The 17,567-nt window shown below is 37.8% G+C and overlaps 1 protein-coding gene across 7 annotated transcripts in view; it reads left to right on the top strand.

Moving 5' to 3' along the window:
* The window catches only part of ARHGAP24 (Rho GTPase activating protein 24), a 432,308-nt gene that overhangs the window by 410,084 nt on the left and 4,657 nt on the right, over window positions 1–17,567 (top strand). For all 7 annotated transcript variants that reach the window (XM_032862347.1, XM_032862355.1, XM_032862374.1 and 4 more), the window contains 3 exons: window positions 97–170; window positions 3,551–3,672; window positions 15,807–16,884. In XM_032862347.1, the coding sequence (XP_032718238.1) occupies window positions 97–170; window positions 3,551–3,672; window positions 15,807–16,884 (1,274 nt within the window). The remainder of the gene's footprint in view (window positions 1–96; window positions 171–3,550; window positions 3,673–15,806; window positions 16,885–17,567) is intronic.

Here is a 17,567-nt window from a genome sequence, read left to right as displayed (position 1 = left end):
AACTAATGAAAAAAGAACTGTATACCCACTTTTCATTTGCTTTAATTCCAAGGCCAACACTTAGATAACATTTATTCTCCATTTCTTTTTACTCAGGGTGTTAAGGAATTAGCAAAGCAGGTGAAGAGTTTGCCAGTGGTCAATTACAACCTCCTGAAGTATATTTGCAGGTAAGATTTGTCCTGAAGACAAAACTAAAGAGAACGAGACTATATGTAGCCTGATACTAACTTATTTTTGACCATGAATAAAATCAGTGACCTGCTCTGTGCTCTAGTGTTGACCTCTGTAAAATTAAGAGGTTTGATAAAATAATCTCAAGGCTTTCTTTGAGCCCTGAAATTGCTCGATTTTGTCATTTGTTTCTGAGTCTCTCTTACATCTACATATTAGGGATATGTTGCTTCGAACTTCCATCAGTTGTTTGTACATGTGCTGTGTACCTTCATTTAGAGAAGGAGCATTTCCCTTGGCATGAGAAAGACCTGTACGGGAGTCCAGTTTCTATCACTGATGTCTTATGTGTCTGTATGCAATTTTCTTATTCTCTCTAAGTGTCCTACTAGGTAAAAGAGTATTAAAAACACACATTCCACACAGTTGTTTTAACATTTAAATTATATTTTTAAGTTGAATAAATATTATTTTCTTTCTGTTTTTCTCTTACTACAAGACTTATTGAAAAGACATTACTGTTTGGTTCTTTTAGGACACTAATTGTACTTGATAAAGCTCTCACTCATGACCATATTTCCCTATGGCTTGGGATGGTATGTGCCATGTCTGTGCCCCTGTTTAAGAAACCCTATGATTTCACTTATATGTGGAATTTAAGAAACAAAACAACCATGGGGGAGAAAAGAGAGAGGCAGACAAAGGAACGGACTCTCTCTTTTCTTTTTTTAAAGATTTTATATATTTATTTGACAGAGAGAAAGAGAGTGAGAGAGGAAACAGGGAGAGTAGGAGAGGGAGAAGAGGCTTTCCATTGAGCAGGGGGCTTGATGTGGGGCTCAATCCCAGGACCCTGGGATCATGACCTGAGCTGAAGGCAGGAGCTTATTGACTGAGCCACCCAGATACCCAAGAAACAGACTCTTAACTACAAAGAACAAACTGATGGTTATTGGAAGGACGGTGGGTGAGGAGGTAGGTGAATAGGTGATGGGGATTTAGAAGGGCACTTTTTGAGATGAGCACAAAAATGGAAGTGTTGGAAATGTTGAATCACTGAATTGAAACTAATATTACACTGTCTGCTAACTAACTGGAATTTAAATAAAAACTTAAAAAATTAAGACGCCAAGTATTTAAAATTGAAAAATTAAATTTAAATAAAGAGATGATGGTTGGCACTACAAGTCATTGTAAGGTATCTTAAAGGAAAGCCTCTCAGTTTATTTTTAAATAATAAAATTTTTAATTCAATACAGTGTTATCATTTACATATACTTTTTGTGTCATGATTAGGTAAACATTTGGCAGACTGGGAACTATGCAGTTTAAGACTAATGCCTGACACTGTGGATATCACATCAATTGTAACTGAGTAGGAATTCCAGAATCTCCTACTGTAACTTTTTCTGGTGATGGTAGGAAGCAAATATGAGCTTAGGTTTCAAAATTTAGAAAAAGGAAAGAAATCATCTCACTGATAACATAGACTCATTAACACATCGGCGTTCTGTCCCAAGATTTTGAACTAATTCAGGCTGCAGTGGTGAATGAGAAAGGAGGACATCCTCTTTAAGTAAAAAGGAAAAGGCTCTTCCTTGAGAACTATATTACCCGTCTTTATCTCCATAGTAGGAGAACTTCACTTCTCTTGAAACATTTTTTTTTGAAGATTTTATTTATTTATTTGACAGAGAGAGAGAGAGAGAGAGATCACAAGTAGGCTGAGAGGCAGGCGGAGGGGGAGGGAGGAGCAGGATCCCTGCTGAGCAGAGAGCCCAATGTGGGGCTCAATCCCAGGGCCCTGAAATCATGACCTGAGCCGAAGGCAGAGGCTTAACCCACTGAGCCACTCAGGCGCCCCTCTTGAAACATTTAAGCAGGCTTTTTGTTTCAGCTAAAAGTCTTAATCAAATAAGAAATTACACTGGTGTGAGTTTTTGCCTTTCAGTTTTACACTAGCTATCTAACAATAATGAATATGTGGAGCAGGCGCCTTTCTTCACAGTCATAGGGGAGTAGTCGAGAGCACAGACTCTAGAGTCAGACACTCTGGGTTCAAATCTCAGCTCTGCCACCTATTACTTGTACATCCTCAGAGAATATTCTTAGCCACTGTGGTGCCTCATTTGTCTCATTTGTAAAATGGAGATAATCAGTATCTACCTCAAAGAGTTGCTTTGAGAATTCAGTAAGTTAGTGCAATGTCTGACGCCTAAAATATATTATTTTAAGTAATAATTAAGTTCTCTTATTTTCCTTAGCATAATGCAGTCTAGTTTCATCCATGTTGTTGCAAATGGTAAGATTTCATTCTTTTTGATGGCTGAGTAATATTCCAGGTCACACACACACACACACACACACACACACACACATCTTCTTTATCCATTCTATGTTAAGTGAAATAAATCAGAGAAAGATAAATGCCATATGTTTTCAATCATGTATGGAATTGAAGAAACCAAACAGATGGACATAGGGGAAAAGGGAAAAAAAGAGAGAGAGAGAAAGAAGCAAACCATAAGAGACTCTTAACCATAGAGAACAAACTGAGGGTTGATGGAAGGGAGTTGGGTGGGGGATGGGCTAAATGGGTGATGGGTATTAAGGAAGGCACTTATTTTGATGAGCACTGGGTGTTAAAGTAATTGATGAATCACTAAATCCTACTCATATATTAACTAGAATTCAAATAAAATTTTGAAATAAAAAATAAATAAGTAAATAAAACCAAATGAAAAAAAATGAGTTCTTTTTTTATTTTTCATCACTTCCTCTTTGTTTCATCAGTACAATTAGTAAACCATGAAATTAGAAATGAAGAGAGGGTGGGGAGTGAAAAAAGGCTGAAAGACTACAAAAACAATCCTTCTTACTAAAATCATTTGAGGAAAGTCTAATTCACGCCCCTTAATCTTTAGCACCTAATAAGTTGAAAAAAAATGTGCTCATAATTTTTCGTATCAGTAGAATTAAAGTTTTAATTTAAACCATGTTTGATCTCATTTTTTAATAGACTATAAATTTGAAGCTCACAAATTACTCAATAAAGAGGGTTAATTCCTCCTCTGAAATACAAGACTATACAGATGGTCTTTTTTTATAGTTTTCAAATTGAATACACATATAAATTGAATGTTTTATATAAGGATTGGAAGAAAATCCATATTCTTGAGTCTCTTGTCCATATTAGCATTATCCAAATACACCTGTTTCTATGATTGAAAGAGGAAACTAAGCCAGGCCAGAGATGATATTTGAATGATTCCTCAAGATTGATCCTTAATCATTTGCAATATATTTTCCCCGCATTTGGCTGAGAGATGTTTGAATTTCTAAATAATTTTGTCTTCATAATTGTATTTGAACACAGGTTCTTGGATGAAGTACAGTCCTATTCTGGAGTTAACAAAATGAGTGTGCAGAACTTGGCCACTGTCTTTGGCCCTAATATCCTGCGTCCCAAAGTGGAAGATCCTTTGACTATCATGGAGGGTAAGTAAATGATTACCTTACATCCTCATCAAGAGAACAATCAACTGTCTTTTGTTTGTTTGTTTTGTTTTTTTTAAAGTTTACTTATTTATAGTCTCTATACCCAGTGTGGAGCTCAAACTCAACCCAAGATCAAGAGTCATATGCTATGCTGACTAAGCCAGCCAGGCACTCCCAATCAGCTCTCTTTTGGTTGGTCTGAACCTTTTCTCTTCTAATGAAGCTAGAGAAATAAGTAACTCTATGGTAACTCCGTTTACTTTTTTTTCCATTTATTTATTTTTTAAATTAACATCTATTATTAGCCCCAGGGGTACAGGTCTGTGAATCGTCAGGCTTACACACTTCACAGCACTCACCATAGCACATACTCTCCCCAGTGTCAATAACCCAACCCCCTTCTCCTTCCTCCCCTCCCCCCCAGCAACCCTCAGTTTGTTTTGTGATATTAAGAGTCTCTTATGGTTTGTCTCCCTCCCAATCCCATCTTGTTTCATTTTTTCCTTCCCTACCCCACAAAACTCTCACATTGCCTCTCAAATTCCTCATATCAGGGAGATCATATGATAACTGTCTTTCTCTGATTGACTTATTTTGCTAAGCATAATACCCTCTAGTTCCATCCACGTTGTTGCAAATGGCAAGATTTCATTTCTTTTGATGGCTGCATAGTATTCCATTGTATATATAGACCACATCTTCTATATCCATTCATCTGTTGATGAACATCTAGGTTCTTTCAATAGTTTGGCTGTTCTGGACATTGCTGCTATAAACATTCGGGTAGACGTGCCCCTTCGGATCACTACATTTGTGTCTTTAGGGTAAATACCCAGTGGTGCAATTGCTGGGTTGTAGGGTAGCTCTATTTTCAACTTTTTGAGGAAAACCATGCTGTTTTCCAGAGTGGCTACACCAGCTTGCATTCCCACCAACAATGTAAGAGGGTTCCCCTTTCTCTGCATCCTCACCAGCATCTGTCCTTTCTTGGCTTGTTAATTTTGGCCATTCTGACTGGTGTGAGGTGGTATCTCATTGTGGTTTTAATTTGTATTTCCTTGATGCCAAGTGATGTGGAGCCCTTTTTCATGTGTCTGTTGGCCATCTGGATGTCTTCTTTGAAAAAATGTCTGTTCCTGTCCTCTGCCCATTTCTTGATTGAATTATTTGTTCTTTGGGTGTTGAGTTTGATAAGTTTTTCATAGATTTTGGATACTAGCTCTTTATCTGATAAGTCATTTGCAAATATCTTCTCCCATTCTGTCAGTTGTCTTTTGGTTTTTTTGACTGTTTCCTTTGCTGTGCAAAAGCTTTTGATCTTGATGAAGTCCCAATAGTTTATTTTTGCCCTTGCTTCCCTTGCCTTTGGCGATGTTTTTAGGAAGAAGTTGCTGCGGTTGAGGTTGAAGAGGTTGCCGCCTGTGTTCTCCTCAAGGATTTTGATGGATTCCTTTCTCACACTGAGGTCTTTTATCCGTTTGGAGTCTATTTTTGTGTGTGGTGTAAGGAAATGGTCCAGTTTCATTTTTCTGCATGTGGCTGTCCAAGTTTCCCAATACCCACTTGTTGAAGAGACTTTTTCCCATTGGACATTCTTTCCTGCTTTGTTGAAGATTAGTTGACCATAGAGTTGAGGGTCTATTTCTGGGCTCTCTATTCTGTTCCATTGATCTATGTGTCTGTTTCTGTGGCAGTATGATACTGTCTTGATGATGACAGCTTTGTAATAGAGCTTAAACTCTGGAATTGTGATGCCACCAACTTTGGCTTTCTTTTTCAACATTCCTCTGGCTTTACAAGGTCTTTTCTGGTTCCATATAAATTTTAGGATTATTTGTCCCATTTCTTTGAAAAACATTGATGCTATTTTGACAGTGATTGCATTAAACATATAGATTGCTTTAGGTAGCATAGAGATTTTCACAATATTTGTTCTTCCAATCCATGAGCATGGAACATTTTTCTATTTCTTTGTGTCTTCCTCAATTTCTCTCATGAGTGCTTTATAGTTTTCTGAGTACAGACTCTTTGCCTCTTTGGTTAGGTTTATTCCTAGGTATGTTATGGATTTTGGTGCAATTGTAAATGGGATTGATTCCTTAAATTTCTTTCTTCTGTCTTGTTTTTGGTATATAGAAATGCACCTGATTTCTGTGCATTGATTTTATATCCTGACACTTTACTGAATTCCTGTACAAGTTCTAGCAGATTCGGAGTGGAGTCTTTTGGGTTTTCCACATAAAGTATCATATCATCTGCAAAGAGTGATAGTTTGACTACTTCTTTGCCGATTTGGATGCCTTTAATTTCTTTTTATTGTCTGATTGCTGAGGCTAGGACTTCTAGTACTATGTTGAATAGCAGTGATGAAAATGGACATCCCTGCCGTGTTCCTGACCCTAACAGAAAAGCTCTCAGTTTTTCCCCATTGGGAATGACATTCGCTGTGGGTTTTTCATAGATGGCTTTGATGATACTGAGGTGTGTACCCTCTGTCCTTACACTTTGAGGAGTTTTGATCAAGAAAGGATGCTGTACTTTGTAAAATGCTTTTTCAGCATCTATTGAGAGTATCATATGGTTCCTGTTCTTGTTCTTTTTTTTTCTTGTTCTTTCTTTTATTAATGTATTGTATCACATTGATTGATTTGTGGATGTTGAACCAACCTTGCAGCCCTGGAATAAATCCCACTTGGACATGGTAAATAATCCTTTTAATGTACTGGTGGATGCTATTGGCTAGTATTTTGGTGAGAATGTAACTTCATTTATTGACTCCAGTTCTTCAAGGGCAAAAATCTTCACTTTGGGAGTTGGGCATTTTTTTTTTTGAGTTTACTACGCATAATAATTTACTAAAAGATTCCTCAGTAGCCTTATAAGAACAAATCAGCTGTGAAGTATTATGTAGGAACTAGAAAAATCTAGTTCACTTTTTGAGCCTCATACAATTTTCAGAAAATTCAGTAAGTAGCTATTTTAATATTTTTCCATATGTAAAACTTTATTCAAAAATTTTAAATGAATTAATGTACATAAAGTACCTAGAATACTGTCAGGTACATAAAAAGCCATCCTAACTACCATTATGACAGAGGAACTCCAAATGATATTTAAAACATTCTAGCCAGTACAAATTAAGTTAATATATTTTTATTAACTTTGGGTTTTTTTGACTGATTTCAAGAAATAGAAAAAGATGGTCTTCTGTAAGATAATGCTGCTTATTAAACTGTGGTTTGAAATATGAATTGGTTTCTAGATGATAAAATGCTTCAAATTATTTTCCACAAGGAACTTCTATTTCTGTTTGTTTCCAGCAGGACGTACTGCTTGAATACCTTTCCTATCTATGGCCATTAGTAGTATTGTTGTTTTCTAAAAACTGGACTAACTGAACATTTAAGAATGTAATAAGGAAGAGGGAAGAAGAAAGAATGAGTAATTCATTTTTACTCTGAGCTTATTTAGAACACAATATAATCCTGATAGTGTTCCTTTCTTGAAAATTCTAAGATTTTCATTTTTCTATGTCTTTCTTTTTTTTAAGATTTTATTTATTTATTTGACAGAGAGAGATAACAAGTAGGCAGAGAGGCAGGCAGAGAGAGAGGAGGAAGCAGGCTCCCTACTGAGCAGAGAGCCCAATGTGGGGCTTGATCCCAGGACCCTGAGATCATGACCTGAGCTGAAGGCAGAGGCTTTAACCCACTGAGCCACCCAGGCACCTCTCCTCTATGTCTTATGAGACAGAAGGAAAGCTTTTAAGTGTTTGCCTGCATCAACTCAGCTTCATTTCCTTGTCAGATATTTAGGGCAATATCAACTGAACACCAGATTTGGGGCAGTAAGTTAGTTGGTCCAGAAAACTTAATTTCTTTTGGAAGAGTTTAGCAGACATTAGACGAATAAAATGTGAAGCTATAAGAAGCTTACAGATCCTTTAGTCTATGGTTTTCTAAAACTTTTAAAAATATAAAATAGAATGTATATGGGGGTGCCTGGGTGGCTCAGTTAGCTAAAAGCATCTGCCTTCAGCTCGGGTCATGATCCCAGGGGCCTGGTATAGAGCCCTGAATCGGGCTCCCTGCTCAGTGGAAAGCCTACTTCTCCCTCTCCCACTCTCCCTGCTTGTGTTCCCTCTCTCACTGTCTCTCTCTCTCTGTCAAATAAATAAAATATTTTTTAAAAATTTGAATGCATATGATAATGAAAACCACCAATAATGTACATACATACACATCGTAATGAAGTCATATAAGACAAATACTCTAGAAATCACCACCCAGGTCAAGAAATACAACTTTTTTAAGCATCCCAAAGTCCTTTTCTGTGTCCTATTACTCCATCTTACTCCCGCACTTACTTATAACTCTATTTTATTATATAAACATTTGTATCAATCACTTCCTTGCATTTCTTGATAGTTTTAACAACCAAATAGATTTCTTAGGCATTATATTTAACCTTTACTCTTATTTTATTTGATATTTTTTAATGTCTTTGGCCCTAATATCCTGACTTCAGGAACATATAAAAAGGATAATAAACCAAAACCAGTGTGTTTTAATCCCAGGAAGGCCAACTTGGATAGCTATTTAAAAATCAATGTAATTCACCATATTAACAGACAAATTTTTTTTAATCCTCTCCTTGGATATAAAAAAGGTATTTTACAAAGTCTAACACCACTCATGGTAAAGCAAATTAGAAATAAAAGGAACTTAACAAAGGTGACCTGTAAAAAAAAATTTAGTTATTATACTTAATGGTGAAAGATGGACTGCTTTCCCCCCTAAGATTGAGCATAAGGTAAGATTGCCTACTTCTGGCACTTCGACTGTACTAGAAATCCTAGCCAGGACAAGAAAGTGTTAAGAAGGAATTAAAGACACACAAATTAGGAAGTTGTAAACCTCTGTTTATTCACAGACAAGATGATAACTCATGTAGGAAATGCTAGGAAATCTACAAGGAAAGTTATTATAACTAATAAGTTATATAACATATAACTTATTTGAACTTACCAAGGTCATATGAGACAATGTCAATTTATAAAAATTCATTTTATTTCTATGCAATAACATTGCTGGCAATTGAAATAAAAATATAATTTTAGAACAACACTTATAAATATCAAAAATTAGGGATAAATTTAAGAAAATATGCACAAGACATATATCCTGAAGACTACTAAACATGTATTTAAAAAACTATATAAATGGGGAAATATACTATGTTCATCAATTAGAATAGTCAAAATCAATAAGCTATTAATTTTCCTAAAGTTTACCTATAGTCTCAACATAATTCTCAAAAATATCAGAGAAAAAATTTATTTGTAGAAATTGACAATCTGCTTGTACACCTTACATGGAAATAAAAATTATCCAGAATAGTCAAAACAATTTGAAAGGGAAAAAGAAAGTTGAAATATACTACTTGATTTAAGGCTTAACTATAATGCTACAAATAATCAAGGCAGTGTGGTATCAACATAAAGATCGTCATATAGATCAATGTAATAGAACAGAGTCAAGAAATAGACCTACACATGTCATCATTTGTTTTTGACATATGTGCCAAGTTAGTTCAGTGGGAAAGGGATAGTCATTTCAACAAATGATACTGGAAAATTTCATATCTGTTCTAAGAAATCCTCTTACTTCACATCACTCAGAAAATTAACTTGAAATGGATCATAGACCTAAATGTATAAAAGCATAAAACTTAGGGAGGAAGATATAGGAGAAAAAACCTTATGGCTTTGAGTTAGTCAAAGACTTACTAGGACACAAAAAACACTAACCATAAAAAAATAATTGAGAATTTGGGCTTTATCAAAATTAAAACTTTTGCTCTTCAAAAGATATCCTTAAGAGAACAAAAAGGCAAGCCATAGAAATGAGGAATATAATGTGAATCAAATATCTGATTAAAGAATTTGTTTTAAAGGTATATGAATAACTCACACAAATAATAGGACAGTGAAGCCGGGTGCGGGGAGGGGAATGAGTGAAAGATCTGAATTAGACATTTCATCAGAGATAAACAAATAGCAAATAACGCATGGAAAGATGCTCAGTATTTTTAGTCATTACAGGAATGCAAATTTAAGCTATAATGAGCTACCACTACACATCCTCTACAAAGTATAAAATTAAGACTTAAAATACTAGGCTTGGCTGGTAGAAATACAAAATGTTAGAGCCATTTTGCAAAGTTGGGTAGCTTCTTAAAAACTTAAAAACTTAACTTTTAACTTAACTTAAAAACTTAACTACTTATTAGCCATAAGACCCAACAGAGAGCAGTGTGCTAAGTATTTAGCCCCATATAAAGAAAATACATGTTCACCCAAAATTCTAGTCAAATGTTCATATCAACTTTATTTCATAATAGCTCCAATCTGAAATCAGATCAGTTGTCCATCAATCAGTGACTAGATAAACAATTTTTGGAATATTCATAAAATGGAATACTACCCAGCAATGAAGATAATGAACTTTTGTTACATCCAACAATATGGATAAATCTCAAAAGTATTACACTCAGTGAATAATGCCTAGACACAAAAGACTTCATACTGTATAATTCCATTTATATGAAATTCTAGAAAAAGAAAAACTATAGTGTTAGAAAGCAGATCAGTGATTACCATGGTTCGAAGGTGGGGATAGGGAATTGGCTACAAACAGGCACAAGGGAATTGCCTATTTCATGATTAGATGGTGTTTCCAGGACTGTTGTTTGTCAAAATTCATTATATAACTTACAGACATCTGTACATGTACAGAATGACACATGTATAAGGTTAGTCATTGCAAAAAAAACAAATTGAAACTACATTTCATAGATGGCTGTCATATACACCTGACATGTACGTGTATTTTAAAGTGCCTAGGTACCTTTAAAGGAAAGTTGAATTATTATCCAATTCTTGTGAAGAAGTGCCCATAAAGTGGTATTTAAATTCAACCTTTATAAATGTATACACGTGAGGGGAAGTTCAAGATCCACATAGCACACTGGGACCCCCGAATCTGCTTGGACTCTTCAGAATGGGCTAGTGATCATAAGCACTCTAACCTCATTATTTGGGCTTCAAGGTTTTCATTAGCAGCCCAAGGAAGAGAATGACAGAGAGGAGGAAATAAAAAGTAAAAAAAGGAGTATATAGTGACACATACTTCATCATTACTAAGCTAGTCTGTCCGAAAAAGATATAAAAATTGAAAGAAAATCCCTTTGCAAGAACTATTGCCATTGATTATTCTGGATACTAGATGAAAGCAAAGCCTCCCAAGGTAGAAGAAAGAGATTTCTAGATCACTAGGGCCCTGACAGTCACTCTGTAATTATGGCAGGTAACTTGTAATGACTGTTCACAGACTTGTCATGGAGATCTTGGGAATGTCACTCTTCAATTAATTAAATGCCCTGCATAGTTCACAGCTCTGGTGAGAAGCACTGATGCTTCAGATGCTAATATTCTAGCGATGTGAGGAAGCTCCATGTTCCCAAAGTACTAGACAGAGGCATATATAATCAAGGCAGCTAATATTTGAAAGTGTGTCTGTCATATGAGCAAATAATGCAATAGGACTAAGTACACATGTCTTCAAACAGTGCATAAATGACAGTGTTGACAGCCATTTTAACTATACTAAAATCTTTTCATCAGATTCACTCCTACCTGCACTGAAAATAGGATGACAAATTCAGAGGTGGCTAAAAAAGGAAAGATGGATATATAATACCATTCATCTTTTGAGTCCTTTTTCTTCCACAACTCTGATTCAATACATAGATGTCTTTTATTTAGTTTCTTACTTAGAACAACTCCAAGCTTACTTGTTGCTGCTACAGCTTAAATTCCAACAGCTGAAACATCTAGAATGAGGGCATGCTCTGGAGTAAGAAGACAAAGTATGACATTTCACCCTGGTCTATTATCATCTCAGTGGCCTTGAGCAAATAGCTTAACCTCTCTGAACCTCAATTTTCTCTTCTGAAAAATTTTAAGTCCTATCTCACAGCCTTTTGAGAAACTTAATTTAAAAGATGTAAGTGAAACATCTCCACCTAAATCACTGTTTCTCAAACTCCAACATACATAGGAACCACCCGGAGATCTTGTTAATGTGCAAGTTCACCGATTGAGAAGGTCTTCAGTGGGTCCTGCAAGTCTGAAGCTCCCAGGTGATATTAGAATCTGAACCAGACCCTTCCCTCTCTACCTGGAGAATTTTATTTCCTCCTGCTGCCCCAGACAAATCTGTCTTCCCTTACCGGGGAGGGAGGTGGGTGCTGCTGCTGAGAAGGGGACAGGTTGGATGACTGCTGATGTCATTTGGGAGCTGGTTAGAAATGTACAATCTCATGCCCCACCCAAAACATTTTAACAGAATCTCCAGGTAATTTGAATGAACACTAATGTTTGAGCAACACTGACCCAGAATCAGACCTGGCACATTGAAGATTTGGGGTCTAAATGTACTGTTAGGCTTTGGATTATCACAGAAGTGTGCAGGATATAGATGGATTTAACACATTTTTTCATATTCAAAATTTAATTTTTGAATTACATTCAGAGTCATATTTTGCCAACACGTTGCTTTAAGCTAAAGAGTGGCCTCACCCCAGCCAGATCAGGCCTCTACTCTCTGACAGCTAGCCAGTTAGTAGCTGTTTCCGGTAGGAATCTGCATTGTCAAAGCCCTTGTCATCGTTTTCCCCACCAAATCTCAATTTAAGTATTTTGTATAGAAAGTACACTTACTAACTGGAATTTAAATTGTTTTGCTGTGTCTATTTACTGGAGACTATTCCTAAGAGCAACATCATATAAACCCAGTTAACACATCAAATTAGTATATTTCAAGTCAAAGCAAAGATGATTGATGTCTGCATTAGCCTATACTGTTTATTGTGGGTACATGAATAAATGAATACATAAGGAGTTTCTTGGGTTATTGAGGGGGAAGGGACTCCAAGTTAGGAAACTACTTGAGAAGCCTACTTAATGGTGACAGCCAGTTTTAAGGGATAGGAGCTCAGCTTGGAAGGCAGTGAGGAATATGTGAAAATATACTTGAGATTTCAGCTAGTATTCCATAAAACCTGAGAAGTCCATTGATTTTTTTTTAATAAATTACTGCTTTTAATAATGGATTCACTTTTTTATCCTTTATTGTCTTGAGTTAGTTTTGCTGTCTGAGATTTATACTCATTTCTAATTCATCCTTACAGTGCATAGTGAAGATACAAGAATCAAATAGACACCATATTTTCATCTGTGTAAGAGAATTATTTTCTTCCTCATAGGACTTTTCATCATTTAAAATGTCCTGCCTAATGCTTTGTTGTTTCTTGCAGAGCAGGTTTGGTAGTAACAGTTTCTCTGTTTTGTTTATCTAGCAATGTCTTTATTTCCCCTCCATTTCAAAGCATAGGTTTGTTGGATATAGAATTCTTGCTTGGCAGTCTTTTAGTACTTTGAATATCTTATTGCATTACCTTCTGGCAATGAGAAATCAGCTGTTAATCTTACTAAGGATCCCTTGTACATGAGTTGCTTCTCTCTGTTCCTTTCAAGAGTCCTTCTATGTTTTTGGTTTAAGACAGCTTGACTGCAATGGGTCTAGGTTTGGATCCTTTGACATCTATCTAGCATGGAATTTGGTGATCCTTTTGGATATACAGATCATGTTTTTCATCAAACTGGGACATTTTCAGCAACTATTTCTTTAAATATTCTTTCTCTTTTGGGACTCTCCTTCTGGAACTACCGTTAGGCATACGCTGGCATACTTTATGGTGTCCCACAGGTCTGTGAGGCTGTTTATTTTTCTTCCTTCTTTTTCCTTTATGTTTTTTGGACTGGATAATGTCAGTTGACCTATTTTCAGGTATAACATTCTTTCTTCCGCCTGCTCGTATCTGCTGTTGTTTCCCTCTACCGATTTTTTTTTTTTTTCATTTCAGTTTTTATACTTTTCAACTCCAGCATATCTATTTGGTTCTTTTTTTTTTTTTAAGATTTTATTTATTTATTTGACAGACCGAGATCACAATTAGGCAGAGAGGCAGGCAGAGAGAGAGGGGGAAGCAGGCTTCCTGCTGAGCAGAGTGCCCAATGTGGGGCTCCATCCCAGGACCCTGGGATCATGACCTGAGCCGAAGGCAGAGGCTTTAACCCACTGAGCCTCCCAGGTGCCCCTATTTCGTTCATTTTTTTATACTTTCTGTCTCTTCATTGATAATAAATAAATTGGTGAGACATTATTCTCATTTTCATCTCGTCTCTTTAGACATCTTTCATCTGGTCTCTTTAGACATGGTTTCCTTTAGTTATTAGAACACATTTAAAACAGCTGATTTAAAGTCTTTGTCTAGTGAGTACACTGTCTGGGCTTCCTCAGAGTTTGTTTTTTTTTTTTTTTTTTTTTTTCCTGAGTATCGGCTATAATGCCTTTACTCTTTACATGTCTCAAAATTTTCATTGAAAAGACATTTTTAATAATATAATAATGTGAGAACTTTGGATATCAGGTCCTCCTCTTACTTAGGTTTGTTGTTGTTTGCCTAGCGATTTTTCTGGACTAATTCTATAAAGTCTATATTCTTTGCCATATGTGGCCACTGATGTCTATGCTTGGTTTGCTTGGTTGTCAACTAATTATTGGCAAAGATTTCCTTAAATTGCCTAGGCCAATAAGTCCCCCCCCTTTTTTTTTAACCATAGGGCAAAAATGTATGCAAACCTTGACAGTCGGGTAGTTCACAATTCTGCAGTAGCCTTCAGTTTCTGCTCATGCAGAGCCTCAAGATTAGCCAGAGGGCAGAGACTAGGGACTTTCAATTCTTTCCTGAGCATACAAACAGCTGTAGACATGCACATAACCCTAAAGATGCATGTAGTCTTCTAGACTCCCAGGAATAGATCCAAGCTTTTCAACCCCCCCTCCCCCATGGAAATCACATTCCTCAGATTCCTTTTAAGCTTGTGGTTAGCCTGTTGTCTGTCCCAACTGTTTTCCACTGCTTCTGGCAGCCATGATGTTAAACGAAAGAGCCCTCATTATTTTTGACAAATGCCCCTGAGAAAAATGCTCTTCTCCTGCTGGTCACATTCCTGGTCAGATCAATTAAAGACATGCATTGTGAGGGGGGTTCTTCAAGGGAACCACAAACAGGTCAAGCAGTGACAGTACTCTGGGAATGGCGTTTGGAATTCCAACTCTGTTTTGTCCATTGCAGTGGCTGCCAAGCTGCTGGTTCCCACTGTGACTGTGGGATACTAGCTTTCAAAGCTACTGCAAAGCTGGGGAGAAGAGGATGGGGACAAAGTTAAAACCCCACAGAGCCTGCTGTTTCTTACTGAGCCACCATTTTTCTTGAGTAAAAATTCTCCATACTGTGACAAGCCTTTAATTAATTTCCAGATCCCTACAAATGTTGATTCAGGATACTTCTGTCAGTTGCTTTTACACAAAAGAGGATTTTTGGAGATCCTTATTACACCATTCTGGCTGATGTCACTTAAAATGCCTTGAAACTTTTGAATAGTGAACAAAAGTCGCATGGAACTTATCTTGCTACATTAGAAAGACAGACCCCATATCCACCAGAGATCGTATAGGGTTCCACTAAGAAATGCCACTAAAATATCTTGGTGGTTTGAGGCAACTGTCAGATGAGAGATCACATTGACCTCCTCCTAAGGAAGATTTCTCATAAATAAATCTCAAACTTGCAGGAAGTGCTGTCTAATGATTTAAAGCCTATTCTCTGGAACTAGCTAGCTCTGACTTGAAGTCCTGATTCTGCTGCTTAATAGCTTTGTGACCTTCATCAAGTTACTTAACATTTACAATACAATGATAATAACCACCTGTTCGGAGATTTGTCTTAAAACCCAATTAACAAAAATAAAGTGCTTGGTGTGGTTTGTGGCAAACGTAAAGGCTCAAGAACTTTTAGTTTCTATTGCTATTATCATTAAGAATATAGTTCAGCACTACTGATAATAATGCTGAATGTTCATCTGATTGTGATTCTTTAAGAGTCACTTTCGAAGTGGGAAATAAAACTATTTCATTTGTATTACTATGTTTCCTATGTGATTCTAGGCACTGTGGTGGTCCAGCAGTTGATGTCCGTGATGATTGGCAAACATGACCGCCTCTTCCCCAAAGAGGCAGAACCGCAAAGCAAACCCCCAGATGGAGTGAGTAACAATAACAATGAAATTCAGAAGAAAGCCACCATGGGTCAGCTAAAGAACAAGGAGAACAATAATACCAAGGACAGTCCTGGTAGGCGGTGCTCTTGGGACAAGTCTGAGTCTCCTCAGAGAAGCGGCATGGATAACGGATCCCCTACAGCTGTACTGGGTAGTAAAACCAACAGCCCGAGGAACAGCGTTCACAAGCTGGATGTGTCTAGGAGCCCCCCTCTCTTGGTCAAAAAGAATCCTGCCTTCAATAAGGGCAGTGGGATAGTCACCAATGGATCCTTCAGCAGCAGTAATGTGGAAGGTCTGGAGAAAACCCAAACCACTCCCAATGGGAGCTTACAGGCCAGAAGGACCTCTTCCCTGAAGGGGTCTGGTACCAAAATGGGCACCCACAGTGTCCAGAACGGTACAGTGCGAATGGGCATTTTGAACCCCGACACACTTGGGAGCCCCATGAACGGTCGCAGTATGAGCTGGCTGCCCAATGGCTATGTGACCCTGAGGGATAACAAGCAGAAAGAGCAAGCGGGAGAGTCGGGCCAGCACAACAGGCTCTCCACCTATGACAACGTCCATCAGCAGTTCTCCATGATGAACCTGGATGACAAGCAGAGCGTCGACAGTGCCACCTGGTCCACGTCCTCCTGCGAAATCTCCCTCCCCGAGAATTCCAACTCCTGTCGCTCCTCCACCACCACCTGCCCAGAGCAAGACTTTTACGGGGCTAATTTTGAGGACCCTGTTTTGGATGGGCCCCCGCAGGACGACCTCTCCCACCCTGGGGACTATGAAAACAAGAGTGACCGGAGGAGTGTGGGAGGTCGAAGTAGTCGTGCCACCAGCAGCAGTGACAACAGTGAGACATTCGTGGGCAACACCACCAGCACCCACAGTGCACTGCACAGTTTAGTGTCCAGCCTGAAGCAGGAGATGACCAAACAGAAGATAGAGTATGAGTCCAAGATAAAGAGGTGAGGAAAATCCGGAGCGCCTAGCTGCCAGAAAGGCTGCAACCACCTCCTCCCGCAGGGACGGGTTGACACTGGGGGTTAAACACGCTGGTTCCGGAGCCAGAGACCCGAGTTCAAGTCCAGGCTTTCCCACTTGTAAGCTGTGGGACTTGCGGAGACTTCTCTGTAAGCTTTTGGGTTCTTTCTGTGAAAAACTGGAACTATGAGTAATTTTTTACCTTAAAAGCATATGAGAAATCACCGGGCATTGTCCCTGGCACAGAATAGTGGCTCCATCATTCTATTTTCTGTTATTAAATGTGTAGGTTTGTGTTAAGGGCTGAAAGAGGGCCTGGGATAAATGGAAAGTAAGGAGCCTGTTTTCACTGATGGGCAGAGGGTGAGATGAGGGTAAAGAAAAGATGTCAAAAGAAACATCTCTATTTTTTGTTATTTTAATTGTTGGATGTTGAGAGAGGGTCCGCTGCCTGCTGGGCTCAGTGCCAGGCCTTGAGGGGTAAGCGGTGAATAAAATAGAGAAAAATTCAGCCCTCAAGGAACCCGCTTCCATTCCACCGCAGAGACAGATCAAGAAGTAAAGTAGATCAGATGCTAAGTGGAAGACTAACATGGCAGAGGGGTAAGAAGCTTTGGTGAGGTGTAAGGTCACGTGCAGGGCCTTCCAGGTAGTCAAAAGGAAGCCA

This window comes from Lontra canadensis, unplaced genomic scaffold, assembly GCF_010015895.1.
Source record: "Lontra canadensis isolate GAN:19392208 unplaced genomic scaffold, GSC_riverotter_1.0 scaffold1, whole genome shotgun sequence".
NCBI classification, from domain to species: Eukaryota; Metazoa; Chordata; class Mammalia; order Carnivora; family Mustelidae; genus Lontra; species Lontra canadensis.
Note: the sequence above shows the minus strand (reverse complement) of the source record. Positions and strands in the feature narration are given on the sequence as shown.